Below are 25184 nucleotides of genomic sequence, written 5' to 3'. Positions count from 1 at the left end.
TATTCGTTATGCGGGCGCCGAGTGCGTGAGGCCCACGACCAAGGGGTGCGTTCAGGGATCGATTGGGGGGCCCATATTCTGGAACCTCCTGATCGATCCATTGCTGGGCGCCCTCGAGGAAGACGGCCTACGCGTGCAAGCCTTCGCCGACGACGTAGTGCTCGTCTTCTCGGGCTCCTCTCCGGAGACTATCGCGCGTACCGCTAACTCCGTCCTCCGGCGGGTCTGCGACTGGGGCTTGGACAACAAGCTGCGATTTGCTCCACACAAGACCAACGCCATGGTGATTACCAAGAAACTGAAAATAACACCTATTCAGATCACTATGGGCGGCGAAAGTATAAAGATGGTCACAGAAACCAAAATCCTGGGTCTTATTATTGACCACAGGTTGTCTTTTAAGCCGCACGTCGCTGACGTTTGCCGAAAGGCAACGGCCATTTATGGCCAATTGTCAAGGGCGGCCAAGACAACCTGGGGTCTGAACCCAGAGGTGGTGAGGACCATCTACATCGCCGCTGTGGAGCCAATCGTACTTTACGCTTCAAGCGTCTGGGTCCCAGCCGTAGATCAAGTCGGAGTGCGGAAATTGCTGGACGCAGTTCAGCGAGGGTTCGCGCGGAAGATCAGCCGGGCCTACAAAACCGCCAGTTTGAGTGCGGCGCTGATCCTGTCAGGTATCTTGCCACTCGACCTGAGGATCCGAGAGGCGGCAGAATTGTACCGATATAAAAGGGGTGAGGAGATTGATGATATGGCAGACAGGAAGGCTGAACAGCGGGTTAGCTTCCTGGATGCTCCCCATCCAGCCCTCGCTCCTGAGGTAGAGTTCTGTTGTCTCGAGGAAACTCAGGCCGAGACCGACGTGGTAGAGGTGCAGGATGACCCAGGAGAAGGAGAGGGTTACCTGCAAGTCTACACCGACGGCAGCAAGATACAGGGCAGGGTTGGAGCCGGCATCTCATACAGGCGGCGAGGCTTGGAAGTCAGAGCAAGAAAACTCAAATTGGAGAATTATTGCTCTGTCTTCCAAGCCGAAATGTGCGCAATTTCGAAGGCTATCGAGGACATCTTGAAGATGCCCGAAATGAAGGTCGAGATCCTTAGTGACTCCAGGTCGTCGCTGGAGCTGCTAAGGGATCGATCTTCGTTCCACCCGATAGCCTTCGAAATCAAAAACTTGATCCGGCGGGCTCGAGAAATGGGTAAAACCATTCGGTTCCGCTGGGTTCGGGCGCATGTAGGTATTGAGGGGAACGAGAGGGCTGATCACTTGGCGAAGGACGCGGCGCTCCGTTCGAAATTGAGGGCTGCATACGATGGAGTACCGATTTCTACTCTTCGCCGCAAAATTAGAGCCAAGACCCTCGACGTCTGGCAGGAGCGGTACACCGCGGGTCAAACCGCAAGTGTCACAAAGGCGTTTCTGCCAGACGTCGCGGCGTCTTACAAGCTGGTTAGGGAGGAGCCCTTCTCCGCATTGATGGCCCAGGTTATAACGGGCCACGGCGGCTTCGCGGCGTATCTCCACCGGTTCGGACTAAGGGATAGCCCAGTGTGCATTTGCGATGGTCAAACTGACGAAAGCGCAATGCACCTGGTGCTCGAATGCCCCAGGTTCGGCCGGTGGAGATGCGACCTAGAGGTGGAAAGCGGGGTGGCCGTTGCTGAGGCAAACCTCCCAGTTTTTGTCGAAAAGCCATTGAGGAAGTCCTTCGAAAGCTTCTGTTTAAAGATTATGTCTGACGTGCTGCCGCGGAATGGCAGCAACATAAAATTTAAAACTAAATAGCTTAGGAATTGTAAATAATACGTGTCTCTTAATCATAAAATATATTAGTTTATAAATGTGTTGTAAACTTAATTAGAAAACTAAGTTATGGAAATTAAAATTAATTTTTATTGTAAGTAATGTACAGAAAGGTTCCCTATATTAAGTATAGGGACCTTGATACAACACAGCGACTCTCTATAAAAATGTATGTGGACTTAGTTTAAGATAGATTGTAATAATAAATAATTAGTTGATTTGAGTAGGTTAATTGTAATTTTGTAGTAATTTGTAGTTAATAATAAAAATTGTGTATTTAGTCTTAGGTGTAAGGTAGTTGGGTGTAATTATATATAGTTCTTTCCTTTTAAATAAAGCATTACCCACCTCCAAACCCTGCCGATCAATGGTAGGGAGGAAGTAGCCGTAGTAGCTCCTCGGCCCTGGGACGCGAGTTGCCAGGGAGGTAGGCCACTAGTTCGAAAAAAAAAAAAAAAAAAAAAAAAAAAACCTAACCTAACCTAACCTAACCTTACCAAACCTAACCTAACCTAACCTAACCTAACCTAACCTAACCTAACCTAACCTAACCTAACCTAACCTAACCTAACCTAACCTAACCTAACCTAACCTAACCTAACCTAACCTAACCTAACCTAACCTAACCTAACCTAACCTAACCTAACCTAACCTAACCTAACCTAACCTAACCTAACCTAACCTAACCTAACCTAACCTAACCTAACCTAACCTAACCTAACCTAACCTAACCTAACCTAACCTAACCTAACCTAACCTAACCTAACCTAACCTAACCTAACCTAACCTAACCTAACCACTGTCTGTCTTCTTGAAAGGAGCAGTTTGGCCCCACCAGATATCCCCCCCGACCTCCCCCTCCCCCAAAATCTGAAAAATCTCCTAAACTCTGTCATAGGCCGACTCCCGAAACCTTCCCCCCCCCCCCCCCCCCCCCGAAATTTTTTGACCTCACCCCCTCAGGGTCTAACTTTTGTCCCCTTCATCCCAGACCCCCCGAGTTTGGGCTCAAACTGTTTGTCTTCCCGAAAGGAACAGTTTGGCCCTAACAAATTTTCTCTCCGACCTCCCCTTCCCTTTAAATCTTAAAAAAATCCCCAAAACTCCTGGTTTTCCGAACTACATTTAGATTGATACCTTAATTTTAACATCTCCGCTGTATATATTTCTTTTTTGCTTGTTTGTATTGTTTCGATTTAATTTTATATATTTGCTACTTATCTGCTGCCGTTCTAAAAAAAAAAAAAAAAAAATGTCAGCGTCTTCCGACAAGACATCTCGCCCTTTCAGAACTGGTAATAAGGGGTCAGTGGCAACAGCGATGGCCACAAAACGACCATCTTCTGACCCCGGAAGGCCTCGTACATCAGTAAGCCGAAAGACCGACGCGGAGGAGGGTTCCTTCACTGGAAGCGAATTCGGTGCGGGCTCGGGCAGCAAGCCTGGCAGTGCCACCCTGGCGCAAACACTCCAGTGGGAGGCGGATTACCATACCCCGCCATCCGGAGCAAGATCCGTCAGCGCCGGGGAGCCCGAGAGCCCGACGGCAACCCTCCTAAAGGATGCCAATCGCGTGTACCAGCGGGCCAAGGAAGAGCTGGAGAAGTCAGGCAACCTGAAAGGGTCCATTAAGGCTACTGTGGTGGAGGGCCTCAACTTCCTGTATGAGGCCACACTCCAAGTTAATAGTGCGCGGCGCGACCTCCAATTAGAGGTCGCAAACATGAAGAGACGCCACGCAGAAGACATCTCGAGGAGGGAGTCCAGCCACACGGAGCAGGTCATGCTTCTTACGCAGCGGCTGGAGAGGGCGGACGTGAGTGGACAGACTGCGGAGTTGCGAAAGGAGCTGGAGGCACTCCGCAAAATAGTCGAATTTGACCTTATCCAGCAGGTCAAACTGTTCCCCTCTCCACCCGCAGCGGACCTGGGCTCCCTGCTGGGAGAATTAAAATCAATGCGTGAGGAGGCAACAAACATGCTTGTTGAGGTGCGAGCTCTGGGGGCCAAAACAACGAAGCTCCGGGAGGAGCCTACACAGGCTCAAGTGCCACCTTCATATGCGGCAATGGCCGCCAAGGCGCCTGCAAAGTCCGGCCACTCAATAGTGGTGACAAGCAAGTCGCCCGAGGATTCGAGCGACAACGTTGTCGCCAAAATAAGAGTGGCCGTTGACGCCACTAAAACCGGCGCCAAGGTGGACAGCGTCCGCAAAGTGCGCAATAAGAAGGTGGTGCTCACTTGCGGCACCAAAAGTGAGGTGGAGGCTGTAAAGACCCGGCTTGGGGCCAACTCTGGCCTCCAAGTTCAAGAGGCGAAGGGTAAGAACCCGATGGTAATCATCAGGGACGTACTCGCTTGCCTCAAGGACGAGGAGGTCATCGGAGCCCTAAGAGCACAGAATCGGGAGCTCTTTACAGGCCTCCAAAAAGACCACGAAACGGTAGAAACATGCTTTCGCCGTAGGTGCCGCAACCCGCACCTCACTCATGTTGTCCTGCGTGTGGCCCCTCCGCTCTGGCGCCGTATGACGGGCGAGGGATCTGTCCACCTGGACCTTAAGCGGTCTAAAGTGGAGGACTTCTCGCCCGTCATACAGTGCTCGAAATGCTTAGCATTCGGACACGGTCGGCGTCACTGCAAAGAGTCTTCGGACCTTTGCAGCCACTGCGGGGGGCCACACGTAAGGTCCGAATGCCCCGATTATGTCACGGGGGAGCCGCCCAGCTGCGTCAACTGCAGACACGCAAAGCTGGATAAGACCGACCACGTTGCGTTTAGCAGCGACTGTCCGGTGAGGCGGAAATGGGATGCCATTGCCCGCCTTGGCGTGTGTTACTGCTAAGGGCACCGCGGTTGTGTTTCCAGGCGGTCGTGGGCTCGGGGATGCTGCTTCAAGGCATATGATACAGGTTAACCTGCAGCGGAAGCGATTGGCAACCGATGAGCTGATGGCTGAAGCTGTCAGCCAGAAGGTGAGCCTGGCAATGCTGCAGGAACCCTACACAAGTAATCAAGGTGCCTTGAAGCGGTATCCGGGGGTCCGCGTCTATCAGATGGACCAGGGGACAAGTAGAATCAATCCCGCAAAGGCCGCAATAGCGGTCTTTGATAAAGACCTCCAGGTTAGGTGTGACCCGAGCCTCCAGTCGGAGAACATAGTGGCAATCACCATTGAGTTCTCCGACTGGACACTTGGGATAGTATCCGCCTACCTGGAAGGGGATAAGCCCCTGGACCCATACCTGGAACGTCTATCCAGCGTCCGATCCAAATTGGGAACCTTGAGTGTTGTGATCGGAGGTGACTTTAATGCGTGGAGCCCCTGGTGGGGTAGCACGCTCGAGGACCACCGGGGAACCGAATTGGCAGGGTACTTTGATGACAACGAGCTGCACATCCTAAACACTGGGACCGAACCCACATTTCAGGTGGTTCGGGAAGGTCGGCTCTGCACAAGCAGAGTCGACATCACGGTGTGCAGCCAAAGTATCCTGTCAAGGATGGAGTCCTGGAGGGTGGACCCAGACATGGTCAGTTCCGATCACAATGCCCTAAGGATAGGCCTTCGCACAGGTCGTGCGAAAGCACCTGGCCCAGCACCAACCACTCGGGTTTACAACACAAGAAAGGCAAACTGGGATAAGTTCCGAAAGGAACTTATCCTACAGTTACAAAACCGCCAAATCCGAGTGGATAAAGTGTCGGCCATAACCGCCCCCGAGGATATCGAACACGTTGTCCTCGAATATCAGGAGGCGGTTCGTCATGCGTGCGAGGCCGCCATCCCAAAGTTGAAGCGAACACTGAAGTATGAACCACCTTGGATGACCTCCGAACTTCTGGCCCTAAAGCGCGACGCGATTACTAAAAAGAATCGCGTGCGCTGCGCGGCCCCAACAAGGAGGGAATTCGTCGTCCGCCAGTACCTGGATGCCCGGGAAAAGTATGAGTCTGCCGCACAAGCGGCTCAGACCCATAGCTGGAAGGAGTACTGCACAGCGCAAACGGGCGAGAGCTTGTGGGACGGTATTTACAGAGTCCTCCGTCAAACCTCGAAAAAACAAGAAGATAAACTTCTTGTGAGGGACGGAGTGACTCTGGATCCCAAGCAAAGTGCAGAGCTCCTTGCAGCTACGTTCTTCCCGGACGACAGGTTGGAGGACGACAGTCCCGTACATTCCGCAATAAGGAGGGAGGCGGACCGCCCTCTGTGTGAGTTAGCTTGCGCAGGGGACGATCCGCCTTTCACCCTTGCGGAACTCAGGGAGGCGGTTCACGGCTTCAGTGCTCGTAAAGCTCCTGGATCGGACGCGTTCTCTGCAGACATCAGTGCCAAGAGCATTGAGGCAGATGAGCGGCTCTTCCTAGAGATCGCCAACAGGTGCCTCGCTGTGGGATACTTCCCGAAGCCATGGAAGCGTGCGGCAGTCGTGATACTTCCCAAGCCGGGAAAGTCCGACTACCATCATCCAAAGTCTTACCGTCCGATTGGACTCCTGTCCGTCCACGGTAAGACTTTGGAGAAAATGATGGTACGTCGGATAAAGTGGCACGTACTGCCGACGCTGAATCCGGCTCAATTCGGATTTATGCCACAGCGAAGCACTGAGGATGCCCTCTTTGCCTTGATCGAGCACATCAGAGCTGAGGTCAGGGCAAAGAGGGTAGTCCTAATGGTGTCTCTAGACATAGAGGGGGCATTCGATAGCGCCTGGTGGCCAGCTATTAAACACCAGCTGGCCGCCAGGAAATGCCCCGGGAACCTGTACTCCGCCGTATGCAGTTACCTCAGTGATCGTGAGATCACCATTCGTTATGCGGGCGCCGAGTGCGTGAGGCCCACGACCAAGGGGTGCGTTCAGGGATCGATTGGGGGACCCATATTCTGGAACCTCCTGATCGATCCATTGCTGGGCGCCCTCGAGGAAGAGGGCCTACGCGTGCAAGCCTTCGCCGACGACGTAGTGCTCGTCTTCTCGGGCTCCTCTCCGGAGACTATCGCGCGGACCGCTAATTCCGTCCTCCGGCGGGTCTACGACTGGGGCTTGGACAACAAGCTGCGATTTGCTCCACACAAGACCAACGCCATGGTGATCACTAAGAAACTGAAATTAACACCTATTCAGATCACCATGGGCGGCGAATGTATAAAGATGGTAACCGAAACCAAAATCCTGGGTCTTACTATCGACCACAGGTTGTCTTTTAAGCCACATGTCGCCGAAGTTTGCCGTAAGGCAACGGCCATTTATGGCCAACTATCAAGGGCGGCTAAGACAACCTGGGGTCTGAACCCAGAGGTGGTCAGGACCATCTACATCGCCGCTGTGGAGCCAATCGTACTATACGCTTCAAGCGTCTGGGTCCCAGCCGTAGATCAAGTCGGAGTGCGGAAGCTGCTGGACGTGGTTCAGCGGGGGTTCGCGCGCAAGATCAGCCGGACCTACAAAACCGCCAGTTTGAGTGCGGCGCTGATCCTGTCAGGTATATTGCCACTCGACCTGAGGATCCGAGAGGCGGCAGAATTGTACCGCTATAAAAGGGGTGAGGACATTGATGGTATGGCAGACAGGAAGGCTGAACAGCGGGTTAGCTTCCTGGATGCTCCCCATCCAGCCCTCGCTCCTGAGGTAGAATTCTGTTGCCTCGAGGAGACACAGGCCGAAACCGCCGTGGTAGAAGTGCAGGATGACCAAGGAGAAGGAGAGGGTTATCTGCAGGTCTACACCGACGGCAGCAAGATACAGGGCAGGGTTGGAGCCGGAATTTCATACAGGCGGCGAGGCCTGGAAGTCAGAGCAAGGAAACTCAAATTAGAGGATTATTGCTCTGTCTTCCAGGCCGAGATGTGCGCAATTTCGAAGGCTATCGAGGACATCTTGAAGATGCCCGACATGAAGGTCGAGATCCTTAGTGACTCCAGGTCGTCGCTGGAGCTGCTAAGGGATCGATCATCATTTAACCCGATAGCCTTCGAAATCAAAAACCTGATCCGGCGGGCTCGAGAATTGGGGAAAACCATTCGGTTCCGCTGGGTTCGGGCGCATGTAGGTATTGAGGGGAACGAGAGGGCTGATCACTTGGCGAAGGATGCGGCGCTCCATTCGAAATCGAGGGCCGCATACGACGGAGTACCGGTTTCGACTCTTCGCCGCGGTATAAGAGCCAGGACCCTCGACGTCTGGCAGGAGCGCTACACTGCGGGTCACACCGCAAGCGTCACAAAGGCGTTCCTGCCAGACGTCGTGGCGGCTTACAAGCTGGTGCGGGAGGCACCCTTCTCCGCTCTGATGGCCCAAGTCATCACGGGTCATGGTGGCTTCTCGGCGTATCTCCACCGGTTCGGACTGAAGGATAGCCCAGCGTGCATTTGCGACGGTCATACTGACGAAAGCGCAATGCACCTGGTGCTCGAATGCCCTAGGTTCGGTCGGTGGAGGTACGACCTTGAGGTCCAGAGTGGAGTGGCCGTACTGGAGGCCAACCTCCCCTTATTATTGTCAGAAAAACGAGAACTACTTGAGGCATTTTGCCTCAAGATATTGATAGATGTGCTGCCGAAGAACGGCAGCAATATAAATGTAAAAAAGCTTAAAATATAATGTGTGTAAATAAATAGTAAGGTAGGAAATAGATAAGAATAAAAATTTTAGCAATAAATAAGTAAAGCACGGTTCCCTATGACTGAGCATAGGGCCCTTTTTACTACCAATAGTCTGTAAGAATGTGTGCCTAGGTTAAGATAGTGTTAAGAATCTGTATAGTATTAAAAAGCTAATAAAAGGAAAAAAAAATAAATATATATGTAAAATCTGTTAGTTATAAGATCAATATCATGTAAGAAATGTAATGAAAATATATATTAGTGTGTAAGCGACTGTAAATAAACATTGTAAATAAATAATAAACCACCCCCAAACCCTACAGCTCAATGGTAGGGAGGAAGTAGCTTAGTAGCTCCTCGGCCCTGGAACGAAAGTTGCCAGGGAGGTAGGCCACTAGTCGCAAAAAAAAAAAAAAAAAAAAAAAAAAAAAAACCTAACCTAACCTAACCTAACCTAACCTAACCTAACCTAACCTAACCTAACCTAACCTAACCTAACCTAACCTAACCTAACCTAACCTAACCTAACCTAACCTAACCTAACCTAACCTAACCTAACCTAACCTAACCTAACCTAAAAAAAAAAAAAATAACCTTTAAAAATAACATTTATTGAAAATTTTTCAAAAAGTAAAGTGACGACCTATATATTAAAAATACGTCAAACGATTGTTCTCATTAAGACAAACGTTTTGACACCTAGAACAGATTTTTTGAGCCACCTGCAGCGATTTTAACACTTTACTACCGGAAACCACGTGGCACGTGGTCAGTGTTCCCGTGGGAATTGAACATCAAACGATACCACGTTGGGAAGCCCTTATTATTTGAAGATCGTTGCCGTTTACTAATTGAAAATCCGACCATCCTGTGGGAAGCTAGCTCACCGAAACTGTTTTTAATATATGAACATTATATTTTGTATATTTGTGCTTAGGTATATAGATATTTACAATTTTTGACTTTGGAATCGTATTCCTTAAATTTTTTCGAGTCTAATGAGCCCAAACTCGATATATTTTGGAAACTCTTTATATTTTTAATTTATTTTTATTTTTTTCCAAAATTCACTAAAATTAAAAGAATTAAGAAATTTAAACGCCCAGGGGTGTAGAAAATAACGCTGTTACCGCTAAAAATACTCATATTACCGGCATTTTATTTTTTAACATAGTTTTGGCCATTTTTGAGTCTTTTTGCGGTTTTTGTATTCAACCCCCAATTTTCAAAAAAATGTATTCCATATAATTTAAATAGTAAATCCAAAGTGCAATACTATTTGCGAAACTCCGTCTATTTATAAAGTTAAAGCTAATTTTTCTAAATTTTAATATATTATAATTACTTCATAATAAATTTTTCAAAAATATCTGTTTCGAAAACCAACCGCACAAAAATTTGTTTTGCAGATAACTCGAAAACTAGGGGTGCTAGAGCAAAAATAACAAAATTTTACCCCTCCCCCCCCCTATCAACCCCCCCCACGGCTTCACTTAGGTGAACCCCTACCCCCAAAATTCCCTTTGGACTTAGAAAAATTTCTAGTGCCTTGGAAACACAAAATTAGCTGTAACTCCGGAGTTTCTCAACCGATTTTGAAGAGGGTTGCAATTTTGAATTTAGCTTCAGATAGAGTTTTTTTTTTTTTTTTTTTTTTTTTTTTTTTTTTTTTTTTTTTTTTTTTTTTTGTGGGTGTCTCACTCAGGAATACGATTCCATATATTGATAATTATATTTCTAAAGTTTTTCAAATTGCCTAATGATAATTTAGATATAATAATCGGGGTAACTTTCCCCCGACTCGCTCTACATATTCTAGGCGCTAATTACCCAAAAAATTTGACAGCTCTACCGATAGAGCTAGCATCATAGGACTGTAGAGCTAGTCGAGCCGAGCTCAGGGAGCTATCACGCGACCTTGTACGACATCTGGAACGTTACCTACGAGCAAAATTGACTTGTGGTCGCCATATTGGCCGCCATCTTGGAAAAATAAAAATCGGTGTAGCTCGGCTTCCAGGCATCGTAGAGGGGTGCGGTTTTCTTCATTTGACTCGGCGAAGGCTGTTCTACATTGTGAGATGGTCTTTACAACCTCTTCTCACTGAAAAATTTGTTATATTTTATCTTTATTTTTTAATATTAAGTTTTATTTTGACATTGTATCCCTTTTTATTTGGATACCACTCGTACCTTTTAACTAGGACAATTGGAACAGTGTTCCAAAATCGACAGGACACCTACGTGTCTTACGAAACTACTAAAGTAAGTTTCGCATTTTGACTTATACATTTACAACTTTTACAAATTTACTCTTTTAACACATTCACATAAAAACTTGATATCTTTTAAATCGTTTCTCATTGCAAACCGCGGCTAATTTTCAATTTAAAATATATAACCCCTGAGATATGTACAGGACCCCCAAAAAAGCTTCTTCAGTTGACCGTGACTCCCCAAGGATGCAGGATAAGGCCGGGCCCTCTCATGCAAGCAACGTGAGAAAAAGCATTGGTGAATGGGAGTCGGCAAAACGAATGGAGGCGAAAGGCAGCTCCCAAACCAATAAAACTTTTACAGTTGACCTCACGCCTCATAAGCCAGATGGCAGCAAAATCTCTGAGAGAGTAAGAGAAGCTATAGCATGGGTGCAAAAAGGTAAAAGTGCCCTTTCCAACTCAAATAACCTCAAAAGGGAATATAAGACTGATCTTCTCCAAGCTCTAGAGCGCCTCCTTAAATTGGTGAAGGAAGCTGACTCGATCAAGGTCACAAAAATGAGCGTAAGTACTGACGAGAATAAGGAAGAGGAAAAGGTACAGAAAATAGAACCGAAAATGGACGACCTACTGGAAAAAATTAACGAGCAGTCCAAAATGATTAAGGAAAACGGAGAGAAATTGGATCTCTTAAAAGCATGTATAGAGAGGAAAACATATGCAAGCGCAGTGGCTGCACCCAGTAGGCGACTTCCGGAGCAGACAGCATTGCACTCGGTTGTCGTAACGTCCAATGATGAAACGGAAACTGGAGACGACGTTCTAAGTCGGATACGGAAGGCAGTTAGTGCAAAGGAAGGAGGAGTAGCGGTGGAACGTATTAGGAAAGCAAAGGATAGAAAAGTCATAATAGGCTGCAAAACAGAAGAAGAGCGAAGAAGAATAAAAGAAAGAATAAATAAAACGGGGGAAATGAAAGCTGAAAACATTAAAAATAAAGACCCTTTGGTAATATTTAAGGACGTATTACAATACAATAATGATGAGGAAGTTTTGCGTGCGTTAAAAAATCAAAATAAAAGTATATTCGACGGTCTGGATGAAGATGATGAAAGAATACAGATAGCTTATAAAAAACGCACGAGGAACGCACTTACAAGCCATCTCATCGCTAGGGTTTCTCCGAAGCTATGGAGGCGCCTGGTTGAGGTTGAAGCAGTTCATATAGACCTGCAGCGGGTTAGAGTTATGGACCAGTCACCGTTGGTCCAATGCTCTATGTGCCTAGGCTATGGCCATGGACGGCGGTACTGCAAAGAAGCACAAGAGAAGTGTAGCCACTGCGGAGGCGATCACATGAAAAGTAAGTGCGAATACTGGCTTACCGCAGACACCCCATCGTGTACAAACTGTGTCAAAGCCAAAACAGATAAGGTCGATCACAATGCCTTTAGCAATGAGTGCCCGATACGTAAGAGATGGGAGGCTCTGGCCAGGGCAACCATAGCCTACTGCTAAGGTTGTTCCAGGCCCACAAACAAGAACCAGACCATACACTGTGGCGCAAGCGAACCTCCAGCGCAAGCGACTCGCGACCGAAGAATTAATAATTGAGGCCACTAGATCAAAGATCGCATTCGCAATGCTCCAGGAGCCTTATGTGGGTGGATTGGGTAAAATGCGGCACTATAATGGAGTAAGGATCTTCCAATGCGTAGACAAAAACGAAGGTGTTGTGAAAGCGGCTATTGCGGTCTTTGACAATGATATAGATGTCACCCAATACACAGAATACACAACTCACAACATCGTCGTAGTAAAAATGAAGACCAAAGCTTGGGAGATTATAGTAGCCTCATTTTACTTCGAACCCAAGCCTAAACCCATAGAGCCATACCTTGCACAACTCAAGCGAGTCAGCGACAAATTTGGTCACAACATAGTCATCGGTGGCGATGCGAACGCAAAGAGTGTATGGTGGGGTTGTACTGAAGTGGACGCGAGGGGCGATGAAATGGCTGGGACATTAGAGGAAATAGGATTGCAGATACTCATCGACGGCGACACCCCAACTTACGATACCGTCCGTGGTGGGAAATCTTATACAAGTATCGTAGATATAACAGCATGCACACAAGACCTGTGCAACAGAATCGAGGGCTGGAGAGTCGACACAAACCTGACGAGTTCCGACCACAATACAATTATATTCAATATCCAACTTACCAAATCTAAAGGCAGCACTATTAACAGGACTACACGCAGGTATAATAGCAAGAAAGCGAACTGGACCCTCTTTCATGAGAAAGTGGGTAAGTTGCTAAAGGAAAATAACATTAACACATACCAAATTAACAAAATTAACACAACAACACAACTAGATCAGATAGTAGACAAGTATACACAAGTAACAATAGATGCAAGTAACGAAAGTATACCACACAAAACTAACAAAATAACACCTACATTGCCATGGTGGAATGAAGAACTCGCCAGGTTGAAGTTGGAAGCGCTCACCAAGAGGCGCAGAGTACGATTCGCTGCACAGGTCCGACGGAAAAAAGTCGTTCGCGAGTACCTTGATGCGAAAGAAAAATACGAACTTACGGCACAACAGCGGAGAATTGACAGCTGGAAGCAGTTTTGCGGAAAGCAAGACAGAGAAGGAGTCTGGGAAGGAATCTACAGGGTCATCAAAAAAGTGGAAAAAAGAGAAGAAGACGTACCTCTTATAAAAGACGGCAAATTGCTAGGCCAAAAGGAATCAGCGGAACTGATAGCCACAACATTTTTCCCTGTAGATGAAGAAAATAGTGAAAACGAGGATCATAGAAGCATCAGGAAGAAGGCTGCGCAAGTAAACATATCGGATCATGATGGATACTATGACCCATTGTTTACACAGACAGAACTTGCAGTAGCCACAATGAGCTTCAATCCCAAGAAAGCCCCAGGCTGCGATGGACTGACTGCTGATATATGTCAACACGCCATAAACCATGACCCAGAAATTTTCTTAGCACTAGCGAACAGATGCTTGCAATTAAGCCACTTCCCGGTCATGTGGAAAAAGGCAACAATAATAACGCTCAGGAAACCCGGGAAAGATAGCTATACAGAGCCAAAGTCTTATCGACCGATTGGACTCCTGCCAATAATGGGTAAGATCCTTGAAAAGATGTTGATAAGCAGATTAAAATGGCACATTCTACCTCGACTTAGCAAACAACAGTATGGATTCATGCCCCAGAAGAGCACCGAGGACTCTCTCTATGTCCTAATTAATCAAATACGTACAAAGCTTGCGCAACATAAAATAATTACAATGATATCGCTAGACATAGAGGGAGCCTTCGATGGCGCGTGGTGGCCGGCAATCAGGATCCGTCTTGCGGAAGAAGAATGCCCGATAAACTTAAGGCGCATAATAGATAGCTATTTGCAGGATAGACAGGTCTGTGTTAGATACGGGGGGCAGGAAGTCACGAGAGCTACGAACAAGGGGTGTGTCCAAGGATCAATTGGAGGCCCTATGTTATGGAATTTACTTTTGGATCCGCTTCTAAAAGGACTGCAGGAAAAAGGTCACTACTGCCAAGCTTTTGCGGATGATGTCGTTCTATTATTCGATGGAGACACTGGCAGCCAAATCCAAAGCCACGCAAATGCTGCGTGGCTTTGGATTTGGCTGCTAACCTTTTTTTTTTTTTTTAACGAGGAGGAAATACATTTACGTACTACCCCTGTGCACTATGTGGCACAGGGAGTGTGGGACTCAACCACTTAGACCATCTTCTACGTAGCTAGAAGTTGGCCAAGTTTGGTAATACCCACTAAAACCTCCTCGAAAGCAGAGAGTTCCCCTTTTTGAGAGGTTCTCCGGGATCTTTGCAGGGCATTTCACCGGAGAACCTCGGGGAAGAGGCCATCAGTGGCCCTCTACTGGCTGCTAGGGGCTGGGGTTGAGAGGTCTTCTTGGACCCCTCTCCCCCTCCTGCCCCGCCCTGCTGCCCTCTGAAGGGCAACTGATGCCCTCTCTCTGTTTCTTTCGGCTTCCTCCTTCTGTAGCATTACGTGCTCGCAGAAGGAGGAAGCCGCCTTCCAGGACTCCTCGCTGTCCAGCATGCTCTTGACCATGCCAGGCAGCGAGAGGTCCTGGCCGATCACTGTCCTCAGGTCTTGACGCCTCGTTTCCCACGCGGCGCAATTCCGGAGGGTGTGATCGGCCGTATCCTCCTCGGTGTCATCACAGTGATGACACCGAGGCGATACCTCCTTCCTCACAACCCGGCACAGATATGGTCCAAAGCAGCCATGGCCCGACAACACCTGTGCCAGGCGGAAGGAGATCTCTCCCTTTCGTCTTTTCTTCCAGTCACTTAGGACTGGAAGAATGGCGCCTATAGTGCGCGCGCCCACTTGAGAGGACTCAAGTTCCTCCCGCCACTGCCGCATAATGGCAGCGTCAGCCGCGCGCCTTATAGACGCCTCGCGCTCCCTCCAAATTTCGCCGCCCATTTCCGCCTTAAGGCGATATAGGGCGGCGCTCATGCGAGCCTCCAAGGCCCAGGGCGGAGTGCCCGCAATAACGCAAGCCGCATCAAATGATACCGTCCGATAGCACCTGGCTATGCGGTTCGCTATCACTCGCTGCGGCCTGCGGAGGAGTGACCCATTGCCTTTTCTTTTTAAGGCATCTGCCCAGATGGGGGCCCCATACAGAGCCATGCTCTTCAGGACCCCGCTATACAGCCTCCTGACGCTTTGGGACGGCCCCCCCGCGTTTGGTAATAAACGCGCGAGAGCTCCAGCCGCCCCAACCAATCTCTCTCCGAGGTGCCTGAAGTGCGCCTCAAAGCCCCAACGGCCATCCAGCACAAGGCCTAGGTACCTCATGCAGGGGGCCATCGGGACACGCACTCCGTTCACCTCGATGAAAGCGCCAGGGGGTGGGCCCCTCCTTGGGCCGTGGAACAGGATGGCGTCCGTTTTACTTAACGCCACCCTGAGCCCCAACAGCCTGATCCGCTCGACAACAAGGGAGGTCCTGACCGAGGCCAGTAAGGCTGCCTCCCCAAAGGACCCCCCTTGGGCCACCACCAGGGTGTCGTCTGCATAGCAGAAGATGCGCATCTTGGGTAGAAGCGCACCTCGCAACACCCAGTCGTAACCCATGTTCCAGAGGAGCGGACCCAGCACCGACCCTTGCGGGACTCCGCACTCTACGGGACGCCACCTCATCCTCCCGTCTCCCGCCACGTAGGCCACCCGGCGCCCAACCAGGTAGTCCTTCACTATTCGGCGCAAGTACCAGGGCACCTCGAAGAAGTCGAGTGCCTCAGCAATTACGCCGAACGGGAGACTGTTGAAGGCGTTGGCTAGAGAGGCTAGGGAGACCGCCAACGCCCTCTCACCATCCGCCACCACACTCTCAACATGAGCCCTCGCTCAGTGAGGGCGTCAAGCGTCGAGCGGCCCTTCCTAAAACCGAACTGGTGTTCGGACAAGTCCGGGCCCTCGGCAGAGAGGTGGCGACTTAAGCGTGAGGCCACTATCCATTCCAGCAGCTTCCCAACCTCATCCAGCAGGACTATAGGTCGGTAAGCCGCTGGAGAATCATTTGGCCTACCCTCCTTTTTGATGAGGCATAGGCGTCCCTCCTTCCATACTTCCGGGAACCGCCCGACATTAAGACTATTGTCGAACAGTCCCCGGAGTTCCCCCTCGACATGTGGGAAGGCCAGGGCCAGGACACGGCTGTGGATACCGTCCGGGCCCGGAGCCTTCCTCCTTGTCTTGAGGCGATCAAGGCAGAGGCCCAGTTCCACATCTGTCACGCCCTAGACCTCCCCTGTCGCCTCTTCCATAACCTCCCGCTCCCGCATCCTGGGCGGGATCAGGTCCACTGCGGTGGGGAAGAGCCCCGCGACCACTTCCTCTACAAGCGCTGGCTCCAAGACCTCCGTGAGCGGAGCCCCCCCACCCTTCAACTTGTTTCGAGCTGAATGGTAAGGGCGCCCCTACGGGTCCCTCTCCAGGCCATCGAGAAGGTCCTCATAAGCCTTCTCTTTAGCCTGCCTGATCGCAGACTGGAGAGCCCTCTTTCGGTCATAATATACCGTTCGAAGGCCCTCCATCATTTCAGGCGTGTCGCCTCTCCGACGCCGACTCCGCAGATAGGCCCTACGGGCCCCTATGCTTTAGCAGCTAGATGTGAGGACTCCCAGTCGGATGTACCTATGGTCCGACAGGGTCTCCACATCCTCCACCACCCGCCAGCCAGTGACCCTGCACGACGCCTCAGGGGAGGCGAGGGTAATGTCAACTATCGATGCCCCCTGAGGCCTCACGCACGTCGCTACTCCTCCGGTGTTAAGAACGACGAGACCCAGCTCAGCCGCCCATGCCACCAAGGGAGCACCCCGCACTCCGGTCATGGTGTCGCCCCAACTGCGTGAGCGACAGTTGAAGTCCCCCATGACCAATATGAGGCGTGACCTGGCCCTCCTGATGGCCGGCCCAAGGCAGCCCAGGAAGCCCTCAAACTCCCACAGAGGTCTGTTAGGGGAAAAATATACCCCCACCACTGTTAGAGGGCCCCAGTCTGCTACGACAAAGCCATCCCCCCTTTCCCGAGCTATCAGGGGCGGACCCCCTGACCGTGCAACAATTGCGACCAAGCCATGAGAGTCCGCCGCCCAATTACTTCTCTCGGGAGGACTATATGGCTCCGCCGCTACCGCCACATCCACACCCCACTCGGCCATTGACTGCAGGAATAAGTCCTGTGCCCCAGCCGAGTGATTGAGGTTCCCCTGAAGGAGCTCGAACAGTGTCGTACCGTCCATTACGACGACATTAGTTCAAGCTCCCCCTGAGGAGCAACCGTACCCTCCAGACTGGTGGGCGCGCTCGGTGCGCTCGGTTCCATGGATATGGCGGGGGCCGGCACCCCCGTTCTCGGTGTGTTCCTTTTAATTAGCGGGGGGTTGCACCTCCGCCCCTCCATGCGGTGTCCTGCGGGTGCTCCGGCATCGGCACAGACGTCGCACCTTGGCTCCTCGGTGCAACTTTGTGCAAGGTGCCCTGTCCCACCACAGCGGCAACATAGGCCGCTGCGGTCCTTTGCAGTGCACGTTGCACTGCCATGTCCGATGCCGTAGCACCGGAAGCACCGTAAAGGCCTAGCCTCAAGGAGGGTGACCCGTACGGTGCTCCATCCGATACAAAGGCGATCCTGCATGATCGCCTTTGCTGCTGTGGTGGGGCACTTTACTATCGTGCTGCCCATGGAGATACGCCCCGCACGCACTTGTTCGCGGGGAACATTCCCCCTGGCAGCAACGGCCCCCACCACGTCATCTAGCGTCACGCTGTCTTCCAGCCCGCTGATCCGTATATCCACGGATTTCACAGGCCGGTTGACAGTCGCGATCCCTGCTAGTGCTCCCCGTATTTCCTCAGCAAGCCTATCAGCTTGCTGAGATCGCTCGGGCCCCCCAATTTCAAGGATTCGGCTTCCGAGGGCCGTTTTCCTTGTGCGGACCTCCTTCACCCCTATGTTCGCCAAGCTGACCCGCTGCTTAGCAGCGGTGAGTGCCCAAGCATACGTTGCGCCCCCCGCTACCGCATCCTTGGACAGGGTGATGACCACCGCTGCAGTTGAAGGTGGCCTGAGGCTCACCTTCGCTTTGGGCGATCCTGCCAGCCCATCTCCCTTTGTCGGCTTCACCGACTTTACCGGCTCCACTGGCTTGGTGGACTCAGTCGCACGTATCCGGCGGATTCCAGCCTGCGCCTGCGGAGCCGGATTAGCCGGCGCGGTCAACGTCGTGTTGACCGTTGTTGGAGCAGGCTGCGTCCTCTTCTTTTTTCCCCTCGCCGCCACCTTGGTCCACGAATCGGCTTGAGGATTTGCCGCTGGGACAGGGGGGCCCTGGGGAGCTTCCTCTCTAGTGCTCCGCTCGACCTGCCTGGTGGCAGCTGCCAGGGGCGGCCGGACCACCGGTGCCGGCAGCAACCGGTCTTCGATACCAGCCAGCTTGGCGTCCATCATCTCGCCGATGGTTCGCGCCAGGTCACCCTTCAGACCTTCGACCACCTTCTTGATGATGGCTGCCTCCGAGGATAGAGCCTCCACCACCACTGTGTCCTCCACAGCCTTGCGTTCCGAGAACTCCCTGCGCATGGCCTTCAGGTCATTCTCAAGGTCGGTGACCCGCGCTCTCAGGCGATTGTTGTCGTTTGACAACCGCCGCGCTTCATCGCGGTGCTGCCACGACTCCTCTTCTGCGGTCCTTGCCGTCAGGACCTCAACCATCTCCGCCATATCTTTGGCGGCAATCTTAAGGTCGCGCACGTAGCCACCTTTCAGGTTGCCCGACTTTAAGGCGATGTCCAGGATCTTCTGGGACCGCTTATTAGCCCGTTGTAGGATTTCGAACCCCGCCATCCTCTCCAGGTCCTTGCCTAGAATCTCATCCGAGATTCCAGGCTCGGCATCAAGCTCAACAGCAGCAGGCTTCCGGAAAGCCTGACCCCTGAGCTTCTTTTCCATCTCTCTCTCATATTCACTTTCTTTACCCGATAGTAAGGCTTTTTTGGCCTGAGCCAACCCTGTTGAGTGACCCGCAGCCTTTTTTTGGCTTGCTTGGCCCTCCTCTCCACCGATGCCTCAGTCTCTGTAGCCGAGTCTTGGCCGGAATTGCTCGACCGTTTATAAAAGGACCGTTTGCGGCCAACACCATATTCCGAGCAGCTGGACTCGTTTAAACTATCCGTGTCCATTGTTGCAGGTTTACAAGCTACAGGCAACAATGGAAACAGATAAACACACGGGAAAAACAATTAAGACATAACTTACTAACTATCAATATATACTAATTAATAAATAAACTATATCTAAACACTAAACCTACTATAGAGTATCTAAGCACACAGTTCTTATTAACTACTTATCTAAGTGTTACCACTCGGCGCCACAGAGAGAAACGCGAGCCGCGCTCGCCGCGGGTCTCGCGGGAATGCGACACTAGCGACACCGCGACGCTCTGCGGAGCGTCACCCACAACTCGGAACAAAGGAAATGACTATTTCCCTTTGTGGGTCCGATATTAACAAACGATATATCGTTGGATTCGTCTTGAAACGGCGATCTCAACGATATATAGCACTTAACTGATTAATTTACACACAGTGAAGTATAAACATATAATATTTACTTCAAATTAAAAATTCTCACGGCCGTATATGTGGTCCGATTTTGAATTTAAAAACACTCACGTGTCTACCAGAGCCTGGTGCACCTCACAAACACTAAAAACAGGGGGGTTACCGCGACTCCCAGCGAGTAAACCACACCCAAACTATGTGTCACTATCACTTCAGATGTCGAGGTCGATAAATAATTTACCGAACGCTCCCCCGACGGTTGTCCGATTCGGACCGATCTTGTGGACGCCCACCTGTGACGCCACTCACCATTCCACTTGGCGTGCCGGAACACGGGACACGCCAGCCGTCCCGGGGCTCTCCTCCAACTGGGCGATGGTACCCCTCGGTTCCACCGCCCGGAGACCCACATTAAGGGGGAAGGCGGCGCTCATGCGCTAGGCGCCTCCGTCCCACTCTCTTGTGGCGGATTGGGTTCGACAGAGGGTCGTCTTCTCTCACCCGCTCCGCCACTTCCTTTTGCGAACCTAACCTAACCTAACCTAACCTAACCTAACCTAACCTAACCAAACCCAGTCACATCGCAATCACCAGTAGAAGTGTCACGATTTTGAGTCGCTCCGCAGTCTTAAAATTCTATAAAAAGGTTTTTTCGCGAAAATATACGCGAGTGATATATCATCAGAAGCGCGCAAAAAATAGCCAGTGAATAGTGAAAGTGTGGTGACAATCGGTGCTTTTTTGGAGTTTTTTTTAGTAAAAAAAACAAAAATCGAAACTGTACAGTCAAATTGTGCCAAAACAAGATCTGTAACGTATTGTTTTAGAACTGTGGTTTTGTGCACCTTATCAGCCCTAATTCTTGGAGACCTTTTCCCAAATTTTCTGGAGAGGACCCGAGGAAGAGGAGGAAAAAATCTAATTTGCGGCTGAACAAGACTTGAAAAGTATCAAATTTTGATCGTGATCCTATGCACTACATCTGACTCCTTCGTTGGAGACCACTCCCAGACTTTTCTGGTGAGACATCGAAGTAGGAGAAGAAGAATACCAATTTGCGCTTAAACAGGATCGCCAATCCACAGTTAACAAAATACTATCCTGTGCCCCTCGTTAATACCTACCTTTTGAGACCCCTTACAGATTTTTGCGGCAAGGCCTCGAAGTAGGAGGGGCAAAAAAAACATCATCCAGGTGTAAGCCATCTCAGCCATCTGAAGAGTCCCACTGGATCCAAAGGTATCAGAAGATTGGCCGTGACGAGCTCTCCACGAAGACATTTAAACTTTGAAATTTGAACAAAATTAACACTAAAAACAAGCTTTTTTGCGTTTTGAATACAAAAAACTTAAATTGGTAATTAATAAATTAACTGTAAAAATACATCAAAAAATTAAGTGCGGGATATTGTCAATAAGAGCTTTTTACACTCTTTTCAGCCATATCAATCAATCTGACGTATCTTTATAAACAAAGGTACAATTAGCATTACAAAGTTACAATTTGCAGTTTATAACAGCAGAATAGAACTTTGTAAAATTTTGTCCATCCCAGTTACCTGAAGAGTCCGACTAGATCAAAGGGTATCAAAAGATCGGCCGTGACGAGCTCTTCACGAAAATATAAACCACCTGGAATTTAAACAAAATTTACACTGAAAACAACCCTTTTTGCGTTTTAATAATTGAAAACTTAAGTTTGTAACTGCTATATTAAGTGTAACATTAGTCTGATCAATTGCTTGGTGTTGTTGAAAAGGACTTTTTACACTCTTTTTGGATACATCAAGCAATTTGACGTACCTTAATATACTTAGGTATAAACGGCTTTACAAAGTTACTATTTACAGTTTACAACAGCAAAATAGAACTTTGTAAAATTTTGATTAGATTATTTATAACGGGGGGTAATTTTGCGTTGACACTTCGAACTCTTTATTTTAGTGTTTTTTCTTTTTAATTACTTCAATTTAAAAATAGCAATAAGACATAATTAGTCTTTACCTCTTTTAGGTAAAACCAATTAGTTAGGTAAAGTTAGTTACATAAGTGTAAAACATTATATAGAATCATAGTTTTATGTTTTGCTGACTACAGCTATTGTCTGCAGTGCTTGTTTTTGTTTTTACTTTGTTATTTTTAGCGAACTGACTTTTGATGAGCACGGCGACGGACAAATATATATTTTAAATTTTTACATTTATTTGAATAAAACTATTGGACACACATTTAGACGATATAATTATACATACCTGGACGACATATTATTATCATATAATATTTATATATAAACACTAAAACCTTATTTACAACTTTTACAAACTTATTTTATTAATATTTTTAAACAGTACTGACACTTACCTCCGGCATGTTTAGAACACCCAGCAAGCAATCTGTTAGCAATGACGAGGAGCAAAGGTCGCCCCCAAAGACAGTCACCTTAACATCAAAAGTGAGAAAAAGCATAGGACAATGGGAGGCGGCGGGCTCTGAACGACCCACGACTCCTCCTATAAGTACCAATCAGGTAGAGTCTGCTAAAGCCAGGGCTTCCAGGACATTGTCTCTTGACGGCGAACCGAAAGCGAATAAAAAGACTGAACCCAGTATTACGCCAAAGACGAAGTTCACCGACAAGACATCGGAAGCCCGGGCCTACCTCAATAAGGCCAAGCTTCATTTAAGTAATTCAAGGAATTTGAAAGCAGAATTAAAGTATGGAGTTATTGAGGCGGTCGAAAAACTTTATCAAATAGTTAAGGAATTGGAAGCAAGATTAAAAGACGGTAAAAAGCAAGGAAAGGCTGATCAAAGTATAAATATAGAACATGAGATATCAACTGAGAGTACAACAACAATCTTGAAACAACTAGCGGATACGACCAAACGCGTACAGGAAAATAATGAGAAACTGGATGAACTGCGTATCGTTATAGAAAGACAGACTACAAAGCAGACCCAACAAACGTACGCAAGTGTGACATCAAATGATATTAAGACAAGATACGAAAAGACAGCGTTGCACTCAATTATAGTAGCATCGGAGGACGTAAATGACACCAGATCAGAGATACCATAGATGCGAAGGATGGTTGGGTCAAGGTGGAAAGGATAAGGAAGGCAAAAGATAGAAAGGTTGGCCGGGATAGAGCCCTCTTGTAAAAATTGTAAAACCGCGAGGCATGACCGCTCGGAGCACAATGCGTTCAGCCAGGACTGCCCAATTAGAAGGCGTTGGGATGGGTTGGCACGTTCATCGATAGCATATTGCTGAGGGCACCCAAAACAGAACAACTAAGTATCTTATTCTTCAGACAAATTTACAAAGAAAAAGGTTAGCAACGGACGAACTTGTAGTGGAAGCATGCAAGAGAGGGGCTGCACTTGCGCTACTACAAGAACCATATATAGGGGGATGCAAAAGATTAAGAAATTATAAAGGAGTATGAATTTTTCAGGACGCTGGCGAAGACACGGTTAAAGCAGCAATCGCCGTTTTCGACCCCAACATTCTAGTTACTCAACACCCACAATTAACAACACCTAATATTGTGGTGATAGGAGTACAAGCAGGTCCCTGGAAAGTCAAGTTCGTCTCCTTTTATTTCGAACCAGACAAATCTATTGACCCCTATTTGAAACACTTAAGGAAAATCAGAACACAAATCGGTGCGGACTTTCTCATCATCGGTGGAGACTCCAATGCCAAAAACCCCTGGTGGGGGGGAAATAGTATGGATAATAATAAGATAATAATAAGAGGCGAAAATTTTTTAGGTACTCTAGACGAAATGGCATTACACGTACTAAACACTAACAACCAACCTACATTTGACACGATGCGAGGAGGACAGCGTTATACTAGCTTCATTGACGTGACAGCTTGCTCGACAAATCTAATAGATAAAATAGATGAGTGGAAAGTGGACGAAACCCTCACCAGCTCTGACCACAATGGTATATCTTTCGAAGCTAAGTTAATAAAATGTGATGCCGTTGGTGTTTCCAGGACAACGCGAATATTCAATACTAGAAAAGCCAATTGGAATCTGTTTCGTGAGAAAATGGTTCAATTGACGCAAAGCCGAAACTTAACTCCTGGAGGCATCAATGACATTAAAGCCACTGAACATCTAGATGGAATAATAAAGACATACACGGATCTCATTACCATAGCGTGTAATGAAAACATTCCGAAAAAGAAAAATTACATTAAAGCGCACTTACCCTGGTGGTCTGAAGAGCTGAAAAGACTGAAGAGGGAGACAGTCACTCTGAAGAACAGGATTCCACGAGCAGCTCCTGTACGGCGAGCCAGAGTAGTCGAAGAGTACCTAAAAAAGAAAAAAGAATATGAGTCAGAAGTAATAGCAGCACAAATAACGAGTTGGAAGGAATTCTGCGGAAAACAAGATCGAGAAAGCGTCTGGGAAAGTATCTATAGGGTAATAAGTCGTACCAAAAAGCGTGAAGAGGATATCCCACTGGAGCTAGATGGACGCAGCCTAAACCCTGAAGAATCGGCACGGCTATTGGCCGATACCTTCTACCCGGAAGATAACGAGGAAGATGAAAATCAGGAACATCGACAAGTCAGATTCCTAGCGGACAGAATCAATGAGGTCAATAACAGCGGTGAAACAAAAGATCCACCTTTCACGCTAACAGAGTTAATAGCCGCAACGAATTCCTTCAACCCGAAGAAAGCACCTGGTTCAGATGGACTCACAGCCGACATCTGCAGGAATGCCATCAACGCAAACCCAGAAATAGTCTTGGCCATTATAAATAAATCCCTTGAACTCGCCTACTTCCCAAAGAGCTGGAAAGACGCAGTAGTCATAATACTAAGAAAACCACAGCGGGGAAACTATAAAACACCAAAAGCATACCGACCTATAGGACTCTTACCGGTGCTAGGGAAAATATATGAGAAGATGGTCATGACAAGAATACGACATCACATAATACTCCACATGAGTACCCGCCAGTACGGCTTCATGCCCCAGAGGAGCATCGAGGATTCCCTCTATGACCTAATGAAATATATAAGAAAGCACTTGGAACTAAAGAAAATTATAAACATCGTATCATTGGACATAGAGGGAGCCTTCGACAGCGCATGGTGGCCGAAGATCAGAATTCGGCTGGCGGAAGAAATGTGCCCCATCAATATGAGACGTGTCATAGACAGCTATCTGAAGGACAGATACATCACAGTCAGATATGCAGACAAAGAGCACCGAAAGGCCACCCACAAGGGATGTGTTCAAGGTTCTATTGGAGGGCCACTGCTCTGGAATTTGTTGCTTGACCCGCTTCTTAAAGGCTTGGAGAGTAGAGGGGATTATGGACAAGCGTTTGCGGACGACATAGTC

General features: G+C 48.7%; 1 protein-coding gene across 1 annotated transcript; it reads left to right on the top strand.

The window, feature by feature from the left end:
• The first annotated feature begins 359 nt into the window (after positions 1 to 359).
• On the top strand, positions 360 to 23445 carry LOC126980073 (uncharacterized). The gene is made up of 4 exons (XM_050829690.1): positions 360 to 677; positions 7298 to 8337; positions 23265 to 23282; positions 23368 to 23445. Exons 2-4 carry the CDS (start codon positions 7375 to 7377, stop codon positions 23443 to 23445), a joined length of 1059 nt encoding a protein of 352 aa, XP_050685647.1. The 5' UTR covers positions 360 to 677; positions 7298 to 7374.
• Positions 23446 to 25184: the final 1739 nt, after the last annotated feature.

Source organism: Leptidea sinapis, chromosome 4, assembly GCF_905404315.1.
Source record: "Leptidea sinapis chromosome 4, ilLepSina1.1, whole genome shotgun sequence".
Lineage (NCBI taxonomy): Eukaryota > Metazoa > Arthropoda > Insecta > Lepidoptera > Pieridae > Leptidea > Leptidea sinapis.
Note: the sequence above shows the minus strand (reverse complement) of the source record. Positions and strands in the feature narration are given on the sequence as shown.